The following is a 21,895-nucleotide window of genomic DNA, read 5'->3' on the forward strand; positions in this document are numbered from 1 at the left end:
ATATTTTTCTATTTCTATCTTTCATTGTCACTCTCTTTCTCTCTCTCTCCCTTTTTCTTTCTCTCTCTCTCTCTCTCTCATTCTTTTTTCAGTTTTTTCATTCTTTTTTTCATTCTTCTCTCAGTTTTTGCCTTTAATGTTAATAATTATTTTCCTAATTACTAATTCACTTTTTCTGTGTCTGTTTGTCTTTTTCTTTCTCTTCCTTTCTCTCTCTCTCTCTTTCTCTCTCTCTTTCTCTCTCTCTTTCTCTTTCTCATTCTCTCTCTCTCTCTCTCTCTCTCTCTCTCTCTTTCTCTCTCTACTTTTAACATCCATCGATCATGTTTTTCGTTTATATTTTACTTGACATTTTCTAATATTTCTTAAATTTTGTTGAAAAATTAATCTAAGGTAACAATTTCTGGATCATGAAATGACCTCATTTATTTATTATCTTTATTAATTAATTTAATTATTCAATTACGAACAAAAATTGAATAAAATAATATTATTCTAAATAAAATATTAAATGGATTAATTTACCTTAAATAAAATTTTAACGAAAAAATATTTTTTTTTAAATTCTTCCTCTTCCGCTTCAATATCTCCACGTTGGGCACGCTACGATGACAATCATCTTCCTCATCATCCTCCTCATCATCATCTTCCTCCTCATCATCTTCCTCCTCATCATCATCCTCCTCATCATCATCCTCCTCATCATCATCTTCCTCCTCATCCTTCTCCTTATCATCATCATCTTCCTCATCATCCTCATCATCTTCCTCATCATTATCCTCATCATCATCTTCCTCCTCATCCTCCTCCTTATCATCCTCATCATCATCATCTTCCTCATCATTATCCTCATCATCATCATCTTCCTCATCCTCCTCATCATCTTCCTCATCATCTTCCTCATCATCTTCCTCATCTTCCTCATCATCTTCCTCCTCATCATCTTCCTCCTCATCATCTTCCTCATCATCTTTCTCATCATCATCGTATCATTATTATTATTATTATTCATTATTATTATTCATTATTATTCAAAATCAACATTGTGCATGTGTTTGGATGTTTGTAGCTGTAGTAGGAGTAGTAGTAGGACTACTACTAGTAGTCGTAATAGTAGTAGTAGTAGTAGTAGTAGTAGTAGTAGTAGTAGTAGTAACAGCAGTAGTAGTAGTAGTAGTAACAGCAGTAGTAGTAGTAGTAGTAGCAGTAGTAGTAGTAGTAACAGCAGTAGTAGTAGTAGTAGTAACAGCAGTAGTAGTAGTAGTAGTAGCAGTAGTAGTAGTAGAAGTTATAAAAATCCATATACACATTTTTGTATAATATCGTTCATTAACCGAAGGACAATGTCGTTGGCGTTCAGAGATGTTATTTATCTTTGCTATTGTTTGTCTTCGTTGTAATTGTTTATCTTTGTTATTTGTTATCTTTGTTATTTGTTATCTTTGTTATTTGTTATCTTTGTTATTTGTTATCTTTGTTATTTGTTATCTTTGTTATTGTTTATTTTTGTTGATAACGCTAGTGGTGATGATGGTGATGTGGATGATGCTGATGCTGATGCGACCATCAATGCTACGGTTTTTGATGTTGTTGTTGTTGTTGATGTTGTTGTTGTTGAGGTTGATGTTGTTGTTGATGTTGTTAATGTAGGTGACGTCGCTAGCAGAACCACCAAAGAACAAATAATTACATTCACACCCAAGAACCGATCTTTAAAATTTTTACGAGTTTAATGATACGCGCACACACACACACCCACACACACACATTCACACACACACTCATACGCACTTACACGAACACACACACGCACATACACAAACATTCTCTTTTCATTTCAGTTGCCAAGAGCAATTCTCCGAAACAATTAAATGTATCTACATCAAAAAAACATACTAAAATTGAAAGCAAGCGGTTACACATACGTACACACGCACACACATACACACACACATACACACGCACGCACGCATAAACAACACATACAAACAGACAAACAAACAGAGTTCGCCGATTTGTGTAGGCTCTACAAACAGTTATTCAACCATCTCGTCAGAATCTTTTTTGTGTTACGACGGACTTGCATGCATTCATTTTTAATTTTATAAACTGTCTTTTACTCTTTCTTCTTTCTCTCTCTTTCTATTTCTTTCTCTTTCTTCTCTCTCTCTCTTTCTCTCTTCCTCTTTTTCATTCATTCTTTCATTCTTGCGTCGATAGTCCAACTTTCTTTGTTTTTTAAACTATTTCATTTTTCTTTCACTTCCTCTCTCTTTGTTTCTCTTTCTTCTTCTGTTTCTCCTTCTGTCTCTCTTTCCATCTCTTTGTCTCTATCCATTTCTTTATCTCTCTCTCCATTTTTCACTTTCTTTCTTTATCCATTTTTTTTTCTCTCTCTCTCTCTCTCCAAGCCTAAAGCCACGCCACTGGCATTATATCGATGATTAGCTTTTTGAATGATAATGAGAATCATAAAAATAAAAATTTAAAAAAAGTCTTCGTCTTATTCATTTTTTTTATTCTATGCAAACGTTGTCTATTGCCGTTGGAGGATATTTTTTTCAAGAAAAAATTTTCATTTTGGCACTAGTTTTAGTCGGTCTGGTTCGATAGATTGTTTCGTCATTAATTAATTAATTAATTAATTGATCAATTAATTAATTCATTCATTCATTTAATCATTCATTCAATTATTCATTCATTCATTCAACCATTCATTCATTCAATCATTCATTCATTCATTCATTATATATCCATCTATTGATTCATTCATTCATTCACTCATTCATTCGTTCGTTCGATCGTTCGTTCATTCGTTTATTAATTTTCTCGTTAAAATTAAAGAAAGAAACAAAATACATCAATAGCAATTTTACTCAGTAAAAACTAAATAGCCCAAGAACTAAAATAACCAAAAAAATATCATCATCATCATCATTTTCTTCACCATCACCATCATCTTCTTCATCATCATCACCACCACCATCATCGTCATCATCATCTTCTTCCTCCTCTTCATCATAATTATCATAGCATCATAGCGCATAGTTAAAAATTGAACTAAAGCAATATAATATATGTCCTTAATAAACTACAATATATATATATATATATATATATATATATATATATATACATATATATAACATCTAAAGCAATATATATATATATATATATATATATATATATAATGAATATAAGTTAATAATATAAATATTTTTATAAATATTTAAATGAATGACATTTTTCATTTATGCTTGTTATTATTAATATTGTTGTTAATGTTATTATTATTGTTATTATTAAACAAAAAAAAATTAATGAGAAGAACAGATTGGCAGAATATGTACGAATATTATTACCAGATATAAAAGAATAATTATTCTCGCTCCTTTCTTCCTCCTTCATTCATTCTATCTTTCATTCGTTCGTTCGTTCGTTCGCTCGCTCGTTCATTTGTCTGTTCATTCGTTCATTTGTTTATCAATTCATCTATTCATTCATTCCTACATTTAATTATTTTTCTAATTATAATACATTCATTCGTTCGTTCGTTCGTTCGTTCGTTCGTTCGTTCATTCATTCATTCATTCATTCACTTCGTTCTTCTTTTTATTCATGTAGCTCAACTTTTTCCGAACCCGGCTCTGGCGAAATTTTTTCTTCGTCGCCACCATCACCATCATCATCATCATCATCGCCGGTAATTAACAATCTAAATTCCTTTCTCGCTCTGATCTCATCATCATCATCACCACCACCGTCATCATTATCAGTACTTTTCCCGCCAATTTTAGCGGCGCCAAAATCTAAATCGCCAGAGATCTGCATCAAGTTATGCTCGAATTCTAAATCTATGGTTTCAGCAGTTTAGGGTCGACGATTTTATGTTCTTTGGTATCGATTTTTTTACCATTATCGCCCACTGGCGCATCCTTACTTTTAGTTTTCATTGCGCCATCTTTGTTCTTCCTCTCCTCGCGATCTTTTTCCTGTTCCTCTAGGGCCACTTTCCTCAGATCCATGTATGCACTTTCGAATGGACAGCTGCCATCATCGTCATCATTATCAGGATGTTGTTGCTGTTGTTGATGTTGTTGTTGCTGTTGTTGTTGCTGCTGTTGTTGTTGTTGTTGTTGCTGTTGTTGCTGCTGTTGTTGTTGGATGATGACAAAATCGTTATCATCAGCATTATTGTTATTATTATTGTTATTATGATTATTGTTGTTGTGGTTAGTGTTGTTGTTGTTGTTAGTGTTGTTGTTGTTAACTTCTTTGAAGGCTTCGCTAACAACACACTCGACAAAATTATCAACAACTCTCGGTTCACTTTTAGCTGCGGAAACAACTTTATGCTCTTTGGCTACGACTACGTCATCGTCGTCGTCATAAACAACTTTCTCCCTCACTGCAACGCATACATCATCATCATCAGCACCCCCATCACCACATTTGAGATCATCATCACCACCACCACCAGAGTCTCCACAGCCCCCAGGATCGTCATCATCACCGACACATCTGATTTTTCCAGCTCTAGTTTCTAACTTGGTCTCAATTGAATCCGTGATGTGGCATAAATTCTGGTCAAATAAGAACTCGTCCATATCTCTTTCTAGTTTCTGCAGTTGTTGTTGTTGTTGTTTTATTGTTGTTGTTGTTGTTGTGTCAGTGACGTCATTTTGTTGCTGCTGTTGTTGTTGTTTATCGCTTAATGCTTTTCCTCTTAATGATAAATAGGCGTCTTCGAAATCGTTCTGTTGATGTTGTTGATGATGTTGTTGATGTTGTTGTTGTTGTTTATGTTGATGTTCGTCATATCTTTCAATGATCTCAAACTCATCTGAATCAATAGATTTCTTAATGCTAGAAGTTGAATCGTTTTTGTTGTTGTTGTTGCTGTTGTTGTTGTCATCTTTGAAAGCAGATGATTCAATAGTTTTAACGACACCAATTTCATCAACGTTTTGTTGTTGTTGCTGCTGTTGTTGTTGTTGTTGCTGTTGTTGTTGCTGCTGAAGTTGCTGCTGCTGCTGTTGTTGTTGTTGTTGCTGCAGCTGTTGTTGATGTTGTTGTTGATGACGTTTTGGTTTCATTTTATAGCGCTTAACGTTTGCGACATTAACATTTTCATCATCATCATCGTCCTCCTCATCTGAAGACTCGTCATGATCAACTAACTGAATAAAAAAAAAAACTTTCGTCATCATCATCACCACCACCATCATCATCATCACCACCATCATCATCGTCGCCATCATCATTATCATGGTCACCTTTAAAATGTCCGAATACCCAACAGGACAGTTCTTGGATGCGCTAAAATAAATCAGCTGATAACTGCCATAGTATTTTTTCCCGCCAAAATTTTTTTTCCCGCCAACACTTTCTTTCCCGCTAAAACCTCCTTTCCCGCCATCAACGTCATCGCCAACGTCATCACTGACACACTTCAAATCTTTGAAACAATCAACATCAAAAGTAACATTACCGATGACGTCATCATCATTATTATCATTATTGTTGTTATTATTATTGTTGTTGTTGTCGTCATCATTACCAGGACGACTTCTACTACTACCAATACTACTATCGACATCGTCATAACCATGTTTATCATAACGAGACGGGTGAAAGTGGGAGGGGTTTAATTTTCCCGGCTTCCGATTGGCCGAGCTCAAATTTTCTGCATCCTCATTGGCTGTCCTCGGTGTGCCGTGGGAGGAGCTATAGACGGAAGGCTCTACCCATACGTAGGTAGAATACTCTTCGAAATGTTTGAAGTTAGCCTACGTGATGATGATGATGACGATGATGATGATAGTGATGAAAGAGAAGAAGATAATGATGACGATCATGATGAAGATAGTGATGATTATGATAGTGGTGATGATGATGATGAAGGCGATAGTTATAACAACGACAATCAACGACATCATCATCGTCATTACAATCATCATCATCCCAATCATCATCATCGTAACCGACCGGAAATAGCCCCACCCAATCCTTCGACGTCACGGGAAAACCCGGATTAACGGCGTACGTGACATTCTGGGGCTTTCCAATGTTCCAGGAGCTAAGGGGCTCGAACATGATTGGCTGGATGACAGGCTTCTTGAGGACCTACGCCGATCATGATAATGATGATGAAGATGCTTGTGATGATGATGATAACTAATAATAATAATAATAATAATAATAATAATAATAATAATAATAATAATAATAATAATAATAAAGACCTTAACTATGAAATCAGCGACAACAGGTTTATGATCGCTGTTGCAGTATTGGGGTATAGAGAGGTAGCTAAGCTGCTTACAGGCCAGTGAGACACCATGGTAGGAGTTCTCATTGGCTTTCCACAGCACTCGATCGCACCACGAAGGTACCCTGTTTTTGGGACTGGGGTTTTTCAGGGAATGTCTTTTGGTGTTTTTTGAAAATTTTTTGTTTTTTTGGGGGGAGGTTTATTATAAATTTTATGAGAGATGGGTGGCGTTGAGGTTTTTCCTTTGTTGTGTTTTTGGAGTTTTTAGTTTTGGAGTTTCATCAGCATCATCATCACCATCATCATAATCATCATCGTCGTCGTCATTATCGTCATCATCACCACCGTCTAGACCTGGTATCATAATCAGAACTGTTGTAGTTGAATTTGTAGGTCGGTTGAAAATCAATCGGACCCTCGTCAAAGTCAATCAACAGCAACTCTCTCAATCTCGCGTTGTTCAACTGGATGGATGAATGAATGAATGAATGAATGAATGAATGAATGGATGAATGAATAAATGAATGAATGAATGGATGAATGAATGAATGAATGAATGAACAAACGAACGAACGAACGAAGAACGAACGAACGAATCAATGAATGAACGAATCAATCAATCAATCAATCAATCAATCAATCAACAAACAAACGAACAAATTAAAGAAAAATACGAATGAAGAATAAATCACTAAACCAACCAACCAATCAACCAACAGTTCAATCGATCAACCAACCAATCAATCGATAAAAAAAACCAGCCTGATCTTTACTCAAAAGATATTTATAATCTTTGGCGGCAATCCTTTTCCGGCATTCTTCATTCGTGACGTCATCCAGGCGGAAGTTGAGGTCGCCGAACCAGAAGATGTAACTAGTATAGACATTATCATCATCGTCGTCATCATCATCATCATCGTCGTCGTCATCATCATCATCATCATCGTCGTCATCATCATCATCATCGTCGTCTCACTCATGATCCAATATGCTAGGAGAGTCTTTGTCTCGAAACTTCTGAGTAAACAAAACCTGGTTGTAATCCTGATGACGATGATGACCATGATGATGATGATGATGACCAAATAAACCAACCATGCAATCAACCAACCAGCCAACCAACCAAACAATCAACCAACCAACCAACCAACCATTCAACCAACCAATCAACCAAACAACCAACCAACCAACCAACCAGCCAACCATTCAACCAACCAATCAACCAAACAACCAACCAACCAACCAGCCAACCATTCAACCAACCAACCAACCAACCTCGATTCTCTGAACGAAATTCTCCGGATGGGCTGTGAAATGGCAGTTCACGAAACAAATATTGACGTGGTCGATCTCCAACCTTATTGTTACTGCTCCCTTGCTACCCTGCATTTCATTGGTTGGTCGGTTGGTTGGTTGGTCGGTTGGTGGGTTGGTTGGTTGATTGATGGGTTTGTTGGTTGGTTGGTAGGTGGGTTGGTTGGTTGGTTTGTTGGTTGGTCGGTTGGTTGGTTGGTTCATTAATTAATAAGTAAAGTATTTGATTATGAAATGAAATAATATACGAATAAATGAACGAACGAATGAACGAATGAACGAATGAACGAACGAACGAACGAACGAACGAACGAATGACTGCTTAATTTAACAAATTAATTTAAGATTGATGGAATAATTGAATGAACAAACTATGAAAAAACGAACGAACGAGTGATGCAATCAATAAACGAATTCATCAAAAAACATTCAACCAACCTACCAATCAACTAATCAACTAATCAACCATTCAATCAATCAATCAATCAATCAATCAATCAATCAATCAATCAATCAATCAATCAATCAATCAATCAATCAATCAATCAATCAATCAACCAATCAATCAATCAATCAGCCAATCAATCAACTAACCCACAACCCGCCAAATCCAGTCCTAGTATATTCACTTTCAACATTTAAAATTCTAACAAGATTCTTTCTCTTAGTGTACAAGGATATATGTATGCCGACCAAACGTAACGATTTTACCTGGTTGGTTGGTTGATTGATTGATTAGTTGGTTGATTGATTGATTGATTGATTGATTGATTGATTGATTGATTGATTGATTGATTGATTGATTGATTGATTGATTGATTGATTGATTGATTGATTGATTGATTGATTGATTGATTGATTGATTGATTGATTGATTGAACATTTAACATAACATCTTCGCTAGGAGTTTCAACATGACTACACGAAATGTTTTAACTTCTGAGATTTTGTGGTTTTTATTTAACAAACGTGAACCATTGAGCGACGCAAAAGTTTTAAAAGCGAAGTGGCTGAATTTTATACTGCAGAGGAAATCTCCTGTGGTAAGAAAATTTTGCATACTGAACTAGAAGATTTGAACTAAGAAAAGCCGAAATTCCAAGTTTGATAAACTTTTGTTTTAATCAATGTGGTCAAATTTTCAGTTGAAAATAAATTTACTAACCTGTTGCCAATTTTTACAGTTTTTAATATATTTCCAGTACCAAATGGAATCATTAACGAAAGCGTGGCATTTGTAAATAAAATGTATAAATTAACCGAAAAACTAGAACACACCATACAACTGACTGCACAACGGCATGCACGATCCTCAGAAGGTGTGCGCAATTCCTACAGTACACGCGAATTTTCCAAATTTTATGAAAGAGAAACCTTAGCACGTAACCTCAGATGCTATTTCTACCGTTCAACCTAGCTTTTCCAACATTGTTAAGTCTAATTCAATTCTTAGAGCTTACTCTACTAAATTTCTCGGTCTTGTGATTAAGGATGATTTGTGTTCGGATTCATTCGCATATCAAAGCAATTTCTCTAAAAATTAACAAATTTTAGGTATAATGTATAAAGTTAAATCACAAATTTCGGACGATATATTAATTGATCTGTATTATAGTTCAATATTTCCTCATTTAGGTAATTCACTGCAATCACTCTGGGGCGACAGTTCATCTGAAGCTGCTTGCCAGCTGTCAAAACCATTTTATATGATTACTATTTGGTTTGCATACTCATTGTCATGTTAGCGACTATTACTCGACTTTGAATCGTTTGAATGTGCAAAAAAATTCACATTTATTTAATCGCGATTTTTTTATTTAAATTTCTAAATAACTTATTGCTTAATTATTATAAAGATTTTTTCAAATTGAGCAGTTCATTTCAGCAGAAAACATTGGGACACGCAACAATTTTTTACAGTCCTCAGACAACGAGATCAACTTTGATTCAGTCTAGTTTCAAATATACTGGACCAGAAGTGTGGGACGAAATAACTCCACCAGAAATTAAATCCCTCAATTTACTACATTTATTTAAGAATTAACTTAAAAAATTTTTAATAATGGAAAATTCTATCTTTCTGTAGTCTGTCATAGTGATGACCCAATGAACACCACCTGCACGAATTATGCATATTGATAAGATAATATTTTTGTTTTGGGATGTTACAACATTAATAAATATGTTCCTTGCATTTTCTTTGTTTTAATAATTTTTGTTTTAAACGATGAACTAGAACTATGGAAAGCTATAAGTTTATGAACTTTTTAAAAAATATATCAATTGTTATCATGGTGGCCTGTAACAAGTGGTTGGTTCCATGTCATTTCATTTCATGCAATAATTTCTTTTAAAATATGATTTGGCAAAATAAAATATGAAATTGATTGATTGATTAATTGTTTGGTTGATTGATTGGACCAACCCTAACATAGCCAGCCCTACTCCAGAGGGTTTCTGTAATCTGATTGGTCCACGCGTCGTCGAATAGGGAATCAGAGATTAAGGAGGCAGTGTCAGACTTTAATTCCTGTAGTCTATTATTGTGATGACGATGATGATGATAACGATGATAAGAACTATCATTATCCTCACCATCTTCACCAACATCATTACCATCATCGTCGTCGTCATCATCATCATAATAACCCTATAACGTAGATATCAGGTAGTTGTAATTTTTTGTCCCTATCAGAATCATTATCAGCACCGGGGGGGTCCAGTGCCAGGAGATTAGTTAGATCTTTAGGCGGGAAAGATTCACCAACATTCCAAGTGATAATTTTTATACTGTTTATAATGGGAAAATTAATTTTTAAAAATAATTTTTCTCAAATTTGGTTCATTTTTAAAATTCTTATACAAATCAATCAATCAATTAATGATTATGTTAGTGAAGTGGGAGGAGTTTAATGAAATGAGCAAGTTGGTTAAGTTAAAATAAAAAACACTACAATCAATTTTTGAATAGGTGAAGAGTCTAATAATAAAACTCTTAGAACTTAGATCAGAAGTTTAATAATAATTTTAATTTTATTATAATATTAATAATAAAATAGTCTTAATAATTAATAATAAATCACTAAATAATCAAAACCACAAACAAACCCAACCTTAAATTGCTGGTAGTCATTTTTTTTTCTTGAATTTTTCGGGAAAGAATTTTCGGCAGTTAAATTTTAAAATGATTTTTAATTAAACATTGAACTGAAAAACTTATCATATTGGGAATTTATTTTTTAAAATTAATTTTTATTTTTTTATTAGCACCCTCAATCTGTTTTGTGTACCATCCTAATTATTATTGTGTAAAATAGTAACGGTAAAATCGAAGCGCTTATATATAACATATATATTATATATATATATATATATATATATTTCTAATATTAGTGAATTAATGTATGAAAATTTTACATTTTCTATAGTAAGTAAAGGTAGCAATGTTAAATATTAGGACATTTAAATTAGGTTAAAAGTGAATTCGGTTTAGAAGAGGATTATCGATCGGGTGAAAATTTAATTTTTGCTTCATAAGCATGGTAATATAATAATATTAATATTATTAAGTTAGGAATAAGTCAATAAATTCAATTAAAACCTCATTCATTCGTTCATCCATTCATTCATTCATTCTTCCATTCTTTTATTCATTCAAATCTTCTTTCATTTATTTAACTTTGAACAGTTCAACGTGAGAGAAGCAATGATAAGATATAATGTAAAAACAACATCAAACAGTTCTAAAAAAGATCACTTTCATTCATGCACCTCGTGTATTCGTTCAATCTCTCAATCAATAATTCATTCACTCCTCGCTAATTCATTCAATCATTCATTTGTTCATTCATTCATTCATTGAATTCCAAACAATTTAACATCAGACAAACTGGGATTTGATAACTTTATAACACCGAACCCTCGTCACAGACACCACCAGTTAGCTTACTCTTGCTCTGGCTAAACTTATATTTCCATTCATCCACTCATTCGTTCGTTCATTCATTTATTCATTAACTCACTCACTCACTCACTCATTCACTCACTCAATCACTCACGCACTCATTCAATCCTGAACAGTTTGACATCTGAAATACTGGGGCTCGATAGGGTGACGACCATCAGACCCCCATCCTCATTAACATCAACTGCACACGGGCTCTCGCACGCTGAACCAGCAGTTGCGTAACTGATGAACTGACCATCCTTATCGTAAACGAATATCTGGATGAATGAATGGATGAATGAATGAATGAATGGATGAATGGATGAATGAATGGATGAATGAATGGATGGATGAATGGATAAATGAATGAATGGATGAATTAACGAACGAACGAACGAATGAACGAATGAATGAATGAATGAACGAACGAATGAATGAATGAATGAATGAATGAATGAGACCATTGTTAAAAGAAAGACCTTATTGCTATCATGGTCAGCAACGTAGATATCATTGTTACCCTCACCGACGGACAGGCCGTACGGACTCTGAAATTGACGATTGCCAAACAAATTTCCTGAGCCAATTCTGTGAATGAATGAATGATCGAAATGAATGAATGAATGGATGGATTGATGGATGGATGGATGGATGGATGGATGGATGAATGGATGGATGGTTGGATGGATGGATGGATGAATGGATGGATAGATGGATGGATGGATGGATGGATGAATGGATGGATGGATGAATGGATGGATGGATGGATGGATGGATGAATGGATGGATGGATGGATGGATGGATGGATGGATGGATGGATGGATGGATGAATGAATAAATGGATGGATGGATGAATGAATAAATGGATGGATGGAAGGATGGATGAGGGTGTGTAAATGTACAAATTGACATGATTGATTGAATGATCCATCTATTTAGCAAAAAATGTTGACCTATTTATAAAATTCCCCTCCATATCAAAGATCTTGACGCAATAATTCATGTTATCCGAAACTAATATATGATCTTTGGTGTCCATCGTGACGTAGAACGGAAGTCGAAGATGGTGCAGTAAATCTCCTCTCGAGCAAAACGTTTTTATTTGTTGGCCTGAATTAAAAAAATTCATTCATTTATTTATTCGTTCGTTCGTTCGTTCATTTGTTTGTTTCTTTAAGCATGCATGCATTCATTCGTTCATTCATTTGATCATTCGTTCGTTCGTCATGTTATTCCTTCATTCGTTAGTTTACTTTTTCATCTATTCATTTAAACAGTTTCAAGAAACTAGTTGAATGAACGAATGAATAAAACACTGAAATAATTAATCAAAATTAGAGAGAGAAAAAAAAGAAAGAAAGATTGAATGGATGGATGAATGATTGATTGAATGAATGAATGAATGGATGAATGAACGAATGAATGAATGAATAAACGAATGAATGAATGAACGAATGAATGAATGAACGAATGAATAAATGAAAACTCCTCCAAAAAATGACCTTTATCGTCAAAGATCCGAATACAGTGATGGGTGGTGTCGGTAATGATGGTCTGATTGTGATTGGGCGAGTACGCGATACCGTTAATCTGTACCGGTATTTGGCTATTTTCGTCTTCCGGGCATTCCCATTCCGATACCAATTTTTCCGTTTCGATATCGAAAGTTTTGATCGACTGGTTGGGAAAAGGACGGTTTAATAATAATAAAAATAATAATAATAATAACAACAACAATAATAATAATAATAATTAATAATAATAATAATATTTACTTTGGTTTTCCTATCAGTGAGACGAACTTTATTATCAAGAAGTACTACCAAACAGTTTGGCCATATTTTTTCATGGAATAATTTCTTATAAAAATAGCCATCTATTTTTCCGGATAATTTATCATTACTACTATTATTGTCGGGAATTCTATTCAGATTATTCTTCTTTTCGGTAAAAGTATTGTCGCGAGCGTAGCGAATGTCCTCGCGATTTTTTGTGTCTTCGTCGTCGACTCGTAAGCAATCGCGATCATCCGAATCTTCCTCGCCGCAGGGAACTCTTGCGAAAGTCTCACCATCGTCCACTGGCGAAAGTAAAAATACTCCGTGACCGACTGAATCGGCGACCAAAAAATTAGTGTCCCTAAAAAATTTGACGTCACTGGGGACCTGGATTAGTGAATTATTATTATTCTTATTGTTATTATTACTATTGTTATTATTATTATTACTGTTGTTGTTGTTGTGGCTTTTTCTAGAAGATTCAAGAGACCAGAATTCAGTTGCGTGAATCGTTCGCTTCTTCTTCATACTTCCACTCATACTTGATTTTGCTTAATTATCTATTAATTACTATTATTATATTATTATTAATTTATTATTATTATTAGTATTATATTATTATTATACTATTTAAATATTATTTAAATAAATAATATAGAAACAAAACAATCGTTCGTTCATCTTTTTTTATGAACGATAAATACATATATAAAGAAGAATGGGACAGCAATGACAATGATTGAGATGAAAAATTTATAATACAAAATCTCTCTCTCTCTCTCTCTTTCTCATTCTTTTTCTCTCTCTTTCTACACACACACACACACACAAACGCTCACACACACTCACACACATATATATATATATATATTTATATACAAAACTTCATCTTATTTGCATGTTGATTGTTATAAAGATAATTTAACGAATGAAACCGTTACTAATTTGCACGCATACAGTCACACACTCACACATACAAACACACACACATATACAAACAAACACACATGCATAACACGATCAACTTAGATAAACATGATAATGGATACAATTATCTTTCTAGCTAGCCGAGCGTTCAGCTTTTGAAAATAACATCCTATATTCAGAGAAAGAGGGAGGGAGAGAGAGAGAGAGAGAAAGAAGGAGGGAGAAAAAGAGAGAGACAGTATGTGAGAAAATGAGAAAAAGAAAGAGAAGATATACATACATACATACATACATACATACATACATACATACATACATACATACATACATACATACATACATACAGGCGACAGCAGGGAACTGTTTTTCGCAACTAACCACATTTCGTGCTTGTTGCAGCGGTTCCTGCGTGTCTGTGTGCTTGAAAATATCCAACTGAATGCCGACATGTGCAATTAACGACAAATCAAAGTGTTGATCCATTTGTTACTTGATGTTTGACGGTTCAGTGTCACTCATCATGTTTTGGTTTTAACATACGTACACACACACACACACACACACACACACACACACACACACACACACACACACACACACACACACACACACACACACACACATATATATATATATTTACATATATTTAATTTACACAGTACTTGTGTGAACGTTTTTATTCACAATAGATTCATCTAAATTTTTCAAGATTAACATGAGAAAGAGAGAAAGAAAAAGAGAAAAAGAAAGAGGAAGAGAAAAAAAATGATCGTAAGGAGAGAGAGGGGCAGAGGGAGTGAAAAAGAGAGAGACGGACAGAAGATAGAAAGAGATAGAGTGAAACGAATACAAGAATGAGAAAAAAAAATACTGACAAAGAAACTATTAAAATTAGTAAAAAGGAGAGAGGGAGAAAGGGGGAGAGAGAGAAGTAACGAAAAAAAGAGACAAAAACTGACGGAGGGAGCGAGAGAAAGAAAGAGAGAGTGAGTGATAGTAAAAATGAGGAAGAAAGGGAGAGATATGGAGACAGAGCCGAGAGTAACTTAAATTTTTGCCGTTAACCAAACTGTCTAACCAAAAAAAAAATTCACCAACATATAATTTATTCAGACTAAATAAATATTAATAAATTCAAACAACACACGCACGCACGCACACACAAACAAACACACACACAAACAAACACACACACAAACAAACAAACACACACACACAACCAAGCAAAATAATATTTCTTGATTGTCAATTATTAAAACTCAAAATGTCAGCCGTTAAGCTCTCTAAATCTTCAACTAATTTCTCCAACTCTTCACTTGATTCCATGTCCTCTTTACTCCTCTGATAAAAAGATAATTATAATAATTATAATTTTATTAAATAATAATAATAAATAATTATAATAAATTTTATAAATAATAAAAAGTAAAAAAAAATTATGACAAACTGACTCTGTAAGTGGCGATAATGCCGTTGATGGCCAACTTAGCAGACGAAATCATTTTAGTTCTTTGGTCGGAACCGTCCGCTGTCTGTTCTATGCACCTTTTATAAGCTATGATATAATAAAACATAATAAATTTATTATGAATACATACACGCACACACGCGCACACACACGCACACGCGCACACACACGCACACACACACACAGACACACACAACACACCTTCGCCGAGTTGAACAGTTGACTGGCAGATTTGAATGCATTTCTTCAAGTCCGTACTCCAATCCCTCAGACTGTTGATAGAGCAGCGATGGGACCTCTGCAAGAACTGCAAGGCCTGTTGTTGAGATGGAAAAATTATGATATTATTATTATTAATTATTAAATTATATTATTCATTCGTTTATTTGTTTGTTTATTCGTTCGTTCATTCGTTTATACTTTTACTCGTTCATTCATTCATTCATTCATTCATTCATTCATTCATTCATTCATTCATTCATTCATTCATTCATTCATTCATTCATTCATTCATTCAGCCATTTTCCTATCGATCTATCTATTTAACCAGCAATACCTCTTTACATTTCAACCTATTCAACTTGTTCATTCATTCACTAATTCGTTCATTCACTCATTCGTTCATTCACTCATTCATTAATTCGTTCATTCACTCATTCACTAATTCGTTCATTCACTCATTCACTAATTCGTTCATTCACTCATTCACTAATTCGTTCATTCACTCACTCACTAATTCGTTCATTCACTCATTCACTAATTCGTTCATTCATTCATTCATCCATCCACTCATCATAATTCAACAAGCCATTTAATTTTCTTACCAAAATTTTCTTATTAAAAATTCATCATCACCATCCTCATCATCATCATAAATATTACTTTCTCCTGCTCTGATTGGCTGAGGTTTTGACCCGGTTCTACGTGATTGGTCAGCTCTGCATACAACCTCCAGATACAACCATCGCCAGTGACCTATATAATTTTATAACAACAATAATAATAAAATACTACTACTATTACTACTTCTACTACTACTACTACCACCCCTACTACAACTACAACTGCTACTATTTCTACTACTACTGGCACCACTGCTACAACTACAGCTACTACAGCTGCTACAACTACTGCTACTACAACTACTACAGCTGCTACTACTGCTACAACTACAGCTACTACAACTACAACAACTGCTACTGCTTCTACTACTACTGCCACCACTGCTACAACTACAGCTACTACAACCGCTACTACTTCAACTACAACTGACAATAATACTAATTATAAACCTGAGAGGTAATGTGGCCAAAGAGCGCCAATAACTTGCCCTTCAATTTAGATGAATGTTCGCCAGATGCGTCTTTCAGATTAGTACATACTGCTTTCGTTAAGTTGGAAAGAACCTTTAGGTAGATTAAGGTCATGGTGGTGATGATGATGCAATAATGATCATCATCACCATCAAGATGATTAACAACAACAACAACATCATCAACAACAACATCATCCACAACAACAACAACATCAACAACAACAACCTCAACATCAACATGTTTTTGTTTCAACTCGAGCAGTCTGTGATAAGCCCTTATGGTTTCTTCAAACTGGCCAATGTCCACTGATATCTTAACGAAAACGAAGTTAATTTAAATCACAAATCAATGCAACACACATACGCGCACACACATACACACACATACAAACAAACAAACATACAAACAAACAAACATACAATGAGATAATTCTCCCACAATCTCCAGTTTTCATATTCGCACTTGATAGCTTCTTGCAGCGTGACAAACGCCCTTGGCCTTCAAGTAATTTATGCAAATTTATGCGAATGAATGAATGAATGACCGAATGAATGAATGAATGAATGAATGGAAGAATGAATGAATGAATGAGTAAACACAGTTACACAGTATAATGTTAACATCAGCAATCAATCAAATAAATGTTGGTCCATACAAACGACTGTAAAGTTATACCGGAAAAATGGTAATGTTAATTTATTTTAATTTATGTAAATTTATGCAAACTTATTGTGAGATCTTATGTAGGCCGTGGCTAAGTTATTCCAGGCTTCAAAATTCTGTGAACGTAATGAATTAGTTAATGAATTAATGAATGGATCGGTGGATGGTCAAATCAATTAATGGAAAACGAACGAATGAATGAATGAATGAATAAATAAACAACAACAATGACGTCATAATTACGTCATTATCCAGGTTAACGCATCTTCTGAATGCTGTGGCAGCCTTCTCAAACCGTCCGCACGACAAACCGGCACAACCGTACGTGAACCACAGGCCTATCTGGATAAATGAATGAAGAAAGGAGTGAAGGAATGAATGGAGGAATGAAGGAGTGAATGAGTGAATAAACGAATGAAGGAATGTGTGAATAAACGAATGAATGAGTGAATAAATGAATGAATGAATGATTAAATGGGTAAATGAATGAATGAATGATGAATGAAAAGAAGAAAAAATGAATAAAGAGACAAATGCTCAATTACTTGCAGTGGGTTTATCTCCAGTGAGGTTTCAAAGTGTTCCAGTGATTTTTCAAACTTGGTGAAAATTGAAAAATTTTTAAACACACACATACACACACACACACACACACACGCACACACACACACGCACACACACATACTAAAACACATATACACTAAAACACACACACACAAATATACTAAAACACACATACTAAAACACATACACACACACACATACTAAAACACACACGCACAAGCACACACGCACACAAACAAACCTCTCTTCTACCAAGCCACCAGAGACCCATAGATTTTTTAGCCCTAGAGAAAGAATTCTTCGACAAACTCCAGGCCCTCTCGTAGCATTCGTAATCTTTGGTAACATCACCGAGGTAGCAGAACAACAATGGCGTCTCTCTAACGGTCAGCTGCTCCCTTATTATCCTCTCTGCCTAATTCAAGGATGTTTAAATAATAATAATAATAGAAAGAAAAAGAAGAAGAAGAAGAAGAAGAGAAAGAAGAAGATGATGATGATAATGATGATGAAGAAGAAAAAGAAAAAAAAGAAGAAGAAGAAGAAGAGGAAGAAGAAGAAGAAGAGGAAGAAGAGGAGGAGGAAGAATTAGGAACCTTATTCTTATTGCCAAGAGCTGCATTGCACCTTATAATCTCGTCGTACATTTGAAGCCTTTCATAAACTTCCAGCGCGCTATTGGTGAGGCCCAGACTGGTTAGCAGGCTAGCCCAGGTGTGCTGAATAAATTAGCATAAATTAATACGATTAGTAGATTTGAATCAAATTGATGGCTCAAATTAATATGCAGTTAGATCTAATTATGCGAACGCGAAATATGTGCTAATAATCTGAGTCACTAAATAAGCTAACACACAAACAAGATCTAATTAATATTTAAATAGTGATCTAATTGGTATTCAAATGTGATCTAATTAATATTCAAATAGTGATCTAATTAGTATTCAAATTTTATCTAATTAATATGCAAATGAGCCAGGCAACCTGCACCGTCCAATAGGGCGGAAGGTTTGAAGTGAACAACCAATGAAATCGATTTACTGGATACATGGATGGCTTGCTGTAGAAATTAACCAGCTCCTAGATGACGATGATGATAATAATAATAATTATTATAATCATAATAATTATAATAATAACAATAATAATATTTGACCTCTAGTTGTCCCAATGACCTCTGCATGTACCTCATGCTACCTTCACTTTCAAACTTGCATCTACTGTACAGACATTTGTACAGGATGCAGTAGTACGGATGATGATGATGATGATGATGTTTTTGGTGTTGATGATGATGATGTTGTTGTTGTTGGGGATGATGTTGATGATGATGATGTTGTTGTAGTAGTATGGCCTGTGATAATTATTGTCGCGAATTAATTATGGAAGTTTATTATCATAGGATTGATACTATGTGAAAAAATGTTTGATCGAATTCTTTTACTCAATCAACTATTTCTCCAATCAATCATTCACTCACTCACTCACTCATTCAGTCACTCACTCATTCACTCATTCATTCATTCATTCATTCATTCATTCATTCATTCATTCATTCATTCATTCATTCACTCACTCACTCACTCATTCACTCACTCACTCACGCTAATATAGGCCATAACTTCTTCCTTTATAATTCCTCCATGTCCTTCCTTTGTGCTATGATGATGATAACTAAGACGACGATGGTGATGATGATAATTTAAAAGGTGATGATGATGATGATGATTTGAAAGATGATGATGATTTGAAAGATGATGATGATTTGAAAGGTGATGATGATTTGAACGGTGATGATGATGATGATAATTTAAAAGATGATGACAATGAGCAAACGAGCAAACACACACACACACACACAAACAGACAAACACACATAAACAAACCATAAGGCCAATATTAAACATTGCTCGTGAGGTTTTAACCAAATTCCTCTTAGATTATAATTATTATTATTATGATTATTATTATGATTATAATTATTATTATTATGATTATTATTATGATTATTATTATTATCTTTTTCAGTATCAAATGATATGATATCTAGGACCGCCTCATCATTCAGACTCACATTCTGCAATGAACAATTAATTACAATAATTATTATAGTTATAATTATTGTAATTATAACTCTAACTATAATTATAAATGTAATTATAATTGTAAACATAATTATGTGTGTGTGCTTGTGTGTGTGCGTGCGTGTGTGTGTGTGTGGTTAGTGATGAAAATAAAAATAGTCTACCTACCTTTGGATATAAATGATGAAGACTTTTCGTACTACTACTATCATCATCATCGTCATCGTCATCTCTGACGTCATAATCGTCATCATTACCAGGTCTGGCACTATCATTGTTACCGGCTCTCCCACCACTATGATCATCATTACCATTACTTCCGGTTTCGATATCACCATCATTATTACTATAACTTCCGGTTTTGATATCATCATCATCATCACCGCCGGTCTTGACATCATCAACATTACCAGCTATGACGTCACCAACATCGTTATCATCATCATCATCACCGGCTCTGACGTCATCAGTATCATTACCGCCATCGTTATCACAAGTGACTCTCTCGATTTTCAACGTAAGCTGGGGTATGCTTCTCTCTTGGAAGCGTGTTCTCCTTCCCAGTGCTCCTGATGATGATGATAAAGGTGATGATGATGATGGTGGAGAACGAGGGTGATGATGAAGACGATGACGATGATGAAGATGACGACGATGATGATGATGAACTATGATGAACAACTATAATCATCTCCCTCAGAATCGCAACTATCATCATCACCGTCGTCACCATCATCATCACCATCATTATCATCACCACCACCATCATCATCATCATCAACTACATCATCCAATCAACCAACCAATCAAATTGACGGAAATCTTCGAAACTTTCAGAGCCCTCCTTATGAAAGCCCTTGCCCTCTTAGGTTCATAATAAAAGAACATCATGTGACAGCATTCTACAAAGTATTGCAGCTGGGCTACTGATGATGATGTTACTGGTGATGATGATGATGATGCTACTGGTGGTGATGATGATGATGCTACTGGTGGTGATGATGATGATGCTACTGGTGGTGATGATGATGATGCTACTGGTGGTGATGATGATGATGCTACTGGTGGTGATGATGATGATGTTACTAGTGGGGATGATGACGATGTCGTTGTTGTAGTTGTTGTCAGTGCAGGTGATGATGATGTTGTTGTTGTTGGTGGTGATGATGATGTTGGCGTTGTAGGTGGTGATGATGATGATGTTGGCGTTTTACAGGTTTCAAATAGGCCCGTTCTTTCTACTGAGAAATTTAGAAAATATGAACCATCATTAAAATGAACATCATCATCATCCTCACCACCATCATCATCATCCTCACCACCATCATCATCATCACCATCATCATCATCACGGAGATCACAATCAAAACCAGAAACATCACTAACGACAACAACATTAACAACCACATCAACAACATCATCATCAACAACAACTACAACATCAACAAAAAACAACATCAACAACAACATCAACAACAACATCAACAACAACATCAACAACAACATCAACAACAACTACAACATCAACATCAACAAAAAACAACAACAACATACACTTAG

The 21,895-nt window shown here is 34.7% G+C and overlaps 3 protein-coding genes across 3 annotated transcripts; all 3 read right to left on the minus strand.

The window, feature by feature from the left end:
* Window positions 1–6,379: 6,379 nt before the first annotated feature.
* On the minus strand, window positions 6,380–10,904 carry HELRODRAFT_193459 (hypothetical protein; the record flags this gene model as incomplete). The annotated part of the gene is made up of 9 exons (XM_009027755.1): window positions 10,702–10,904; window positions 10,238–10,378; window positions 10,014–10,125; window positions 8,183–8,299; window positions 7,550–7,657; window positions 7,251–7,318; window positions 7,037–7,148; window positions 6,629–6,738; window positions 6,380–6,408 (listed from the first exon to the last, which is right to left on the minus strand). Coding segments are annotated over exons 1-9 (816 nt in total), but the record flags the coding sequence as incomplete, so codon positions are not given.
* Window positions 10,905–11,650: 746 nt separating this feature from the next.
* On the minus strand, window positions 11,651–13,853 carry HELRODRAFT_178890 (hypothetical protein; the record flags this gene model as incomplete). Its single annotated transcript, XM_009027756.1, has 5 exons — window positions 11,651–11,794; window positions 12,014–12,122; window positions 12,489–12,645; window positions 13,038–13,212; window positions 13,311–13,853. The coding sequence occupies 5 exons, from the start codon at window positions 13,851–13,853 to the stop codon at window positions 11,651–11,653; spliced, it is 1,128 nt and encodes a 375-aa protein (XP_009026004.1).
* Window positions 13,854–16,545: 2,692 nt separating this feature from the next.
* On the minus strand, window positions 16,546–18,666 carry HELRODRAFT_86233 (hypothetical protein; the record flags this gene model as incomplete). Its single annotated transcript, XM_009027662.1, has 8 exons — window positions 16,546–16,683; window positions 17,001–17,114; window positions 17,250–17,336; window positions 17,444–17,522; window positions 17,751–17,803; window positions 17,931–18,029; window positions 18,233–18,286; window positions 18,493–18,666. Coding segments are annotated over 8 exons (798 nt in total), but the record flags the coding sequence as incomplete, so codon positions are not given.
* Window positions 18,667–21,895: the final 3,229 nt, after the last annotated feature.

Source organism: Helobdella robusta (assembly GCF_000326865.2).
Source record: "Helobdella robusta unplaced genomic scaffold HELROscaffold_50, whole genome shotgun sequence".
NCBI classification, from domain to species: Eukaryota; Metazoa; Annelida; class Clitellata; order Rhynchobdellida; family Glossiphoniidae; genus Helobdella; species Helobdella robusta.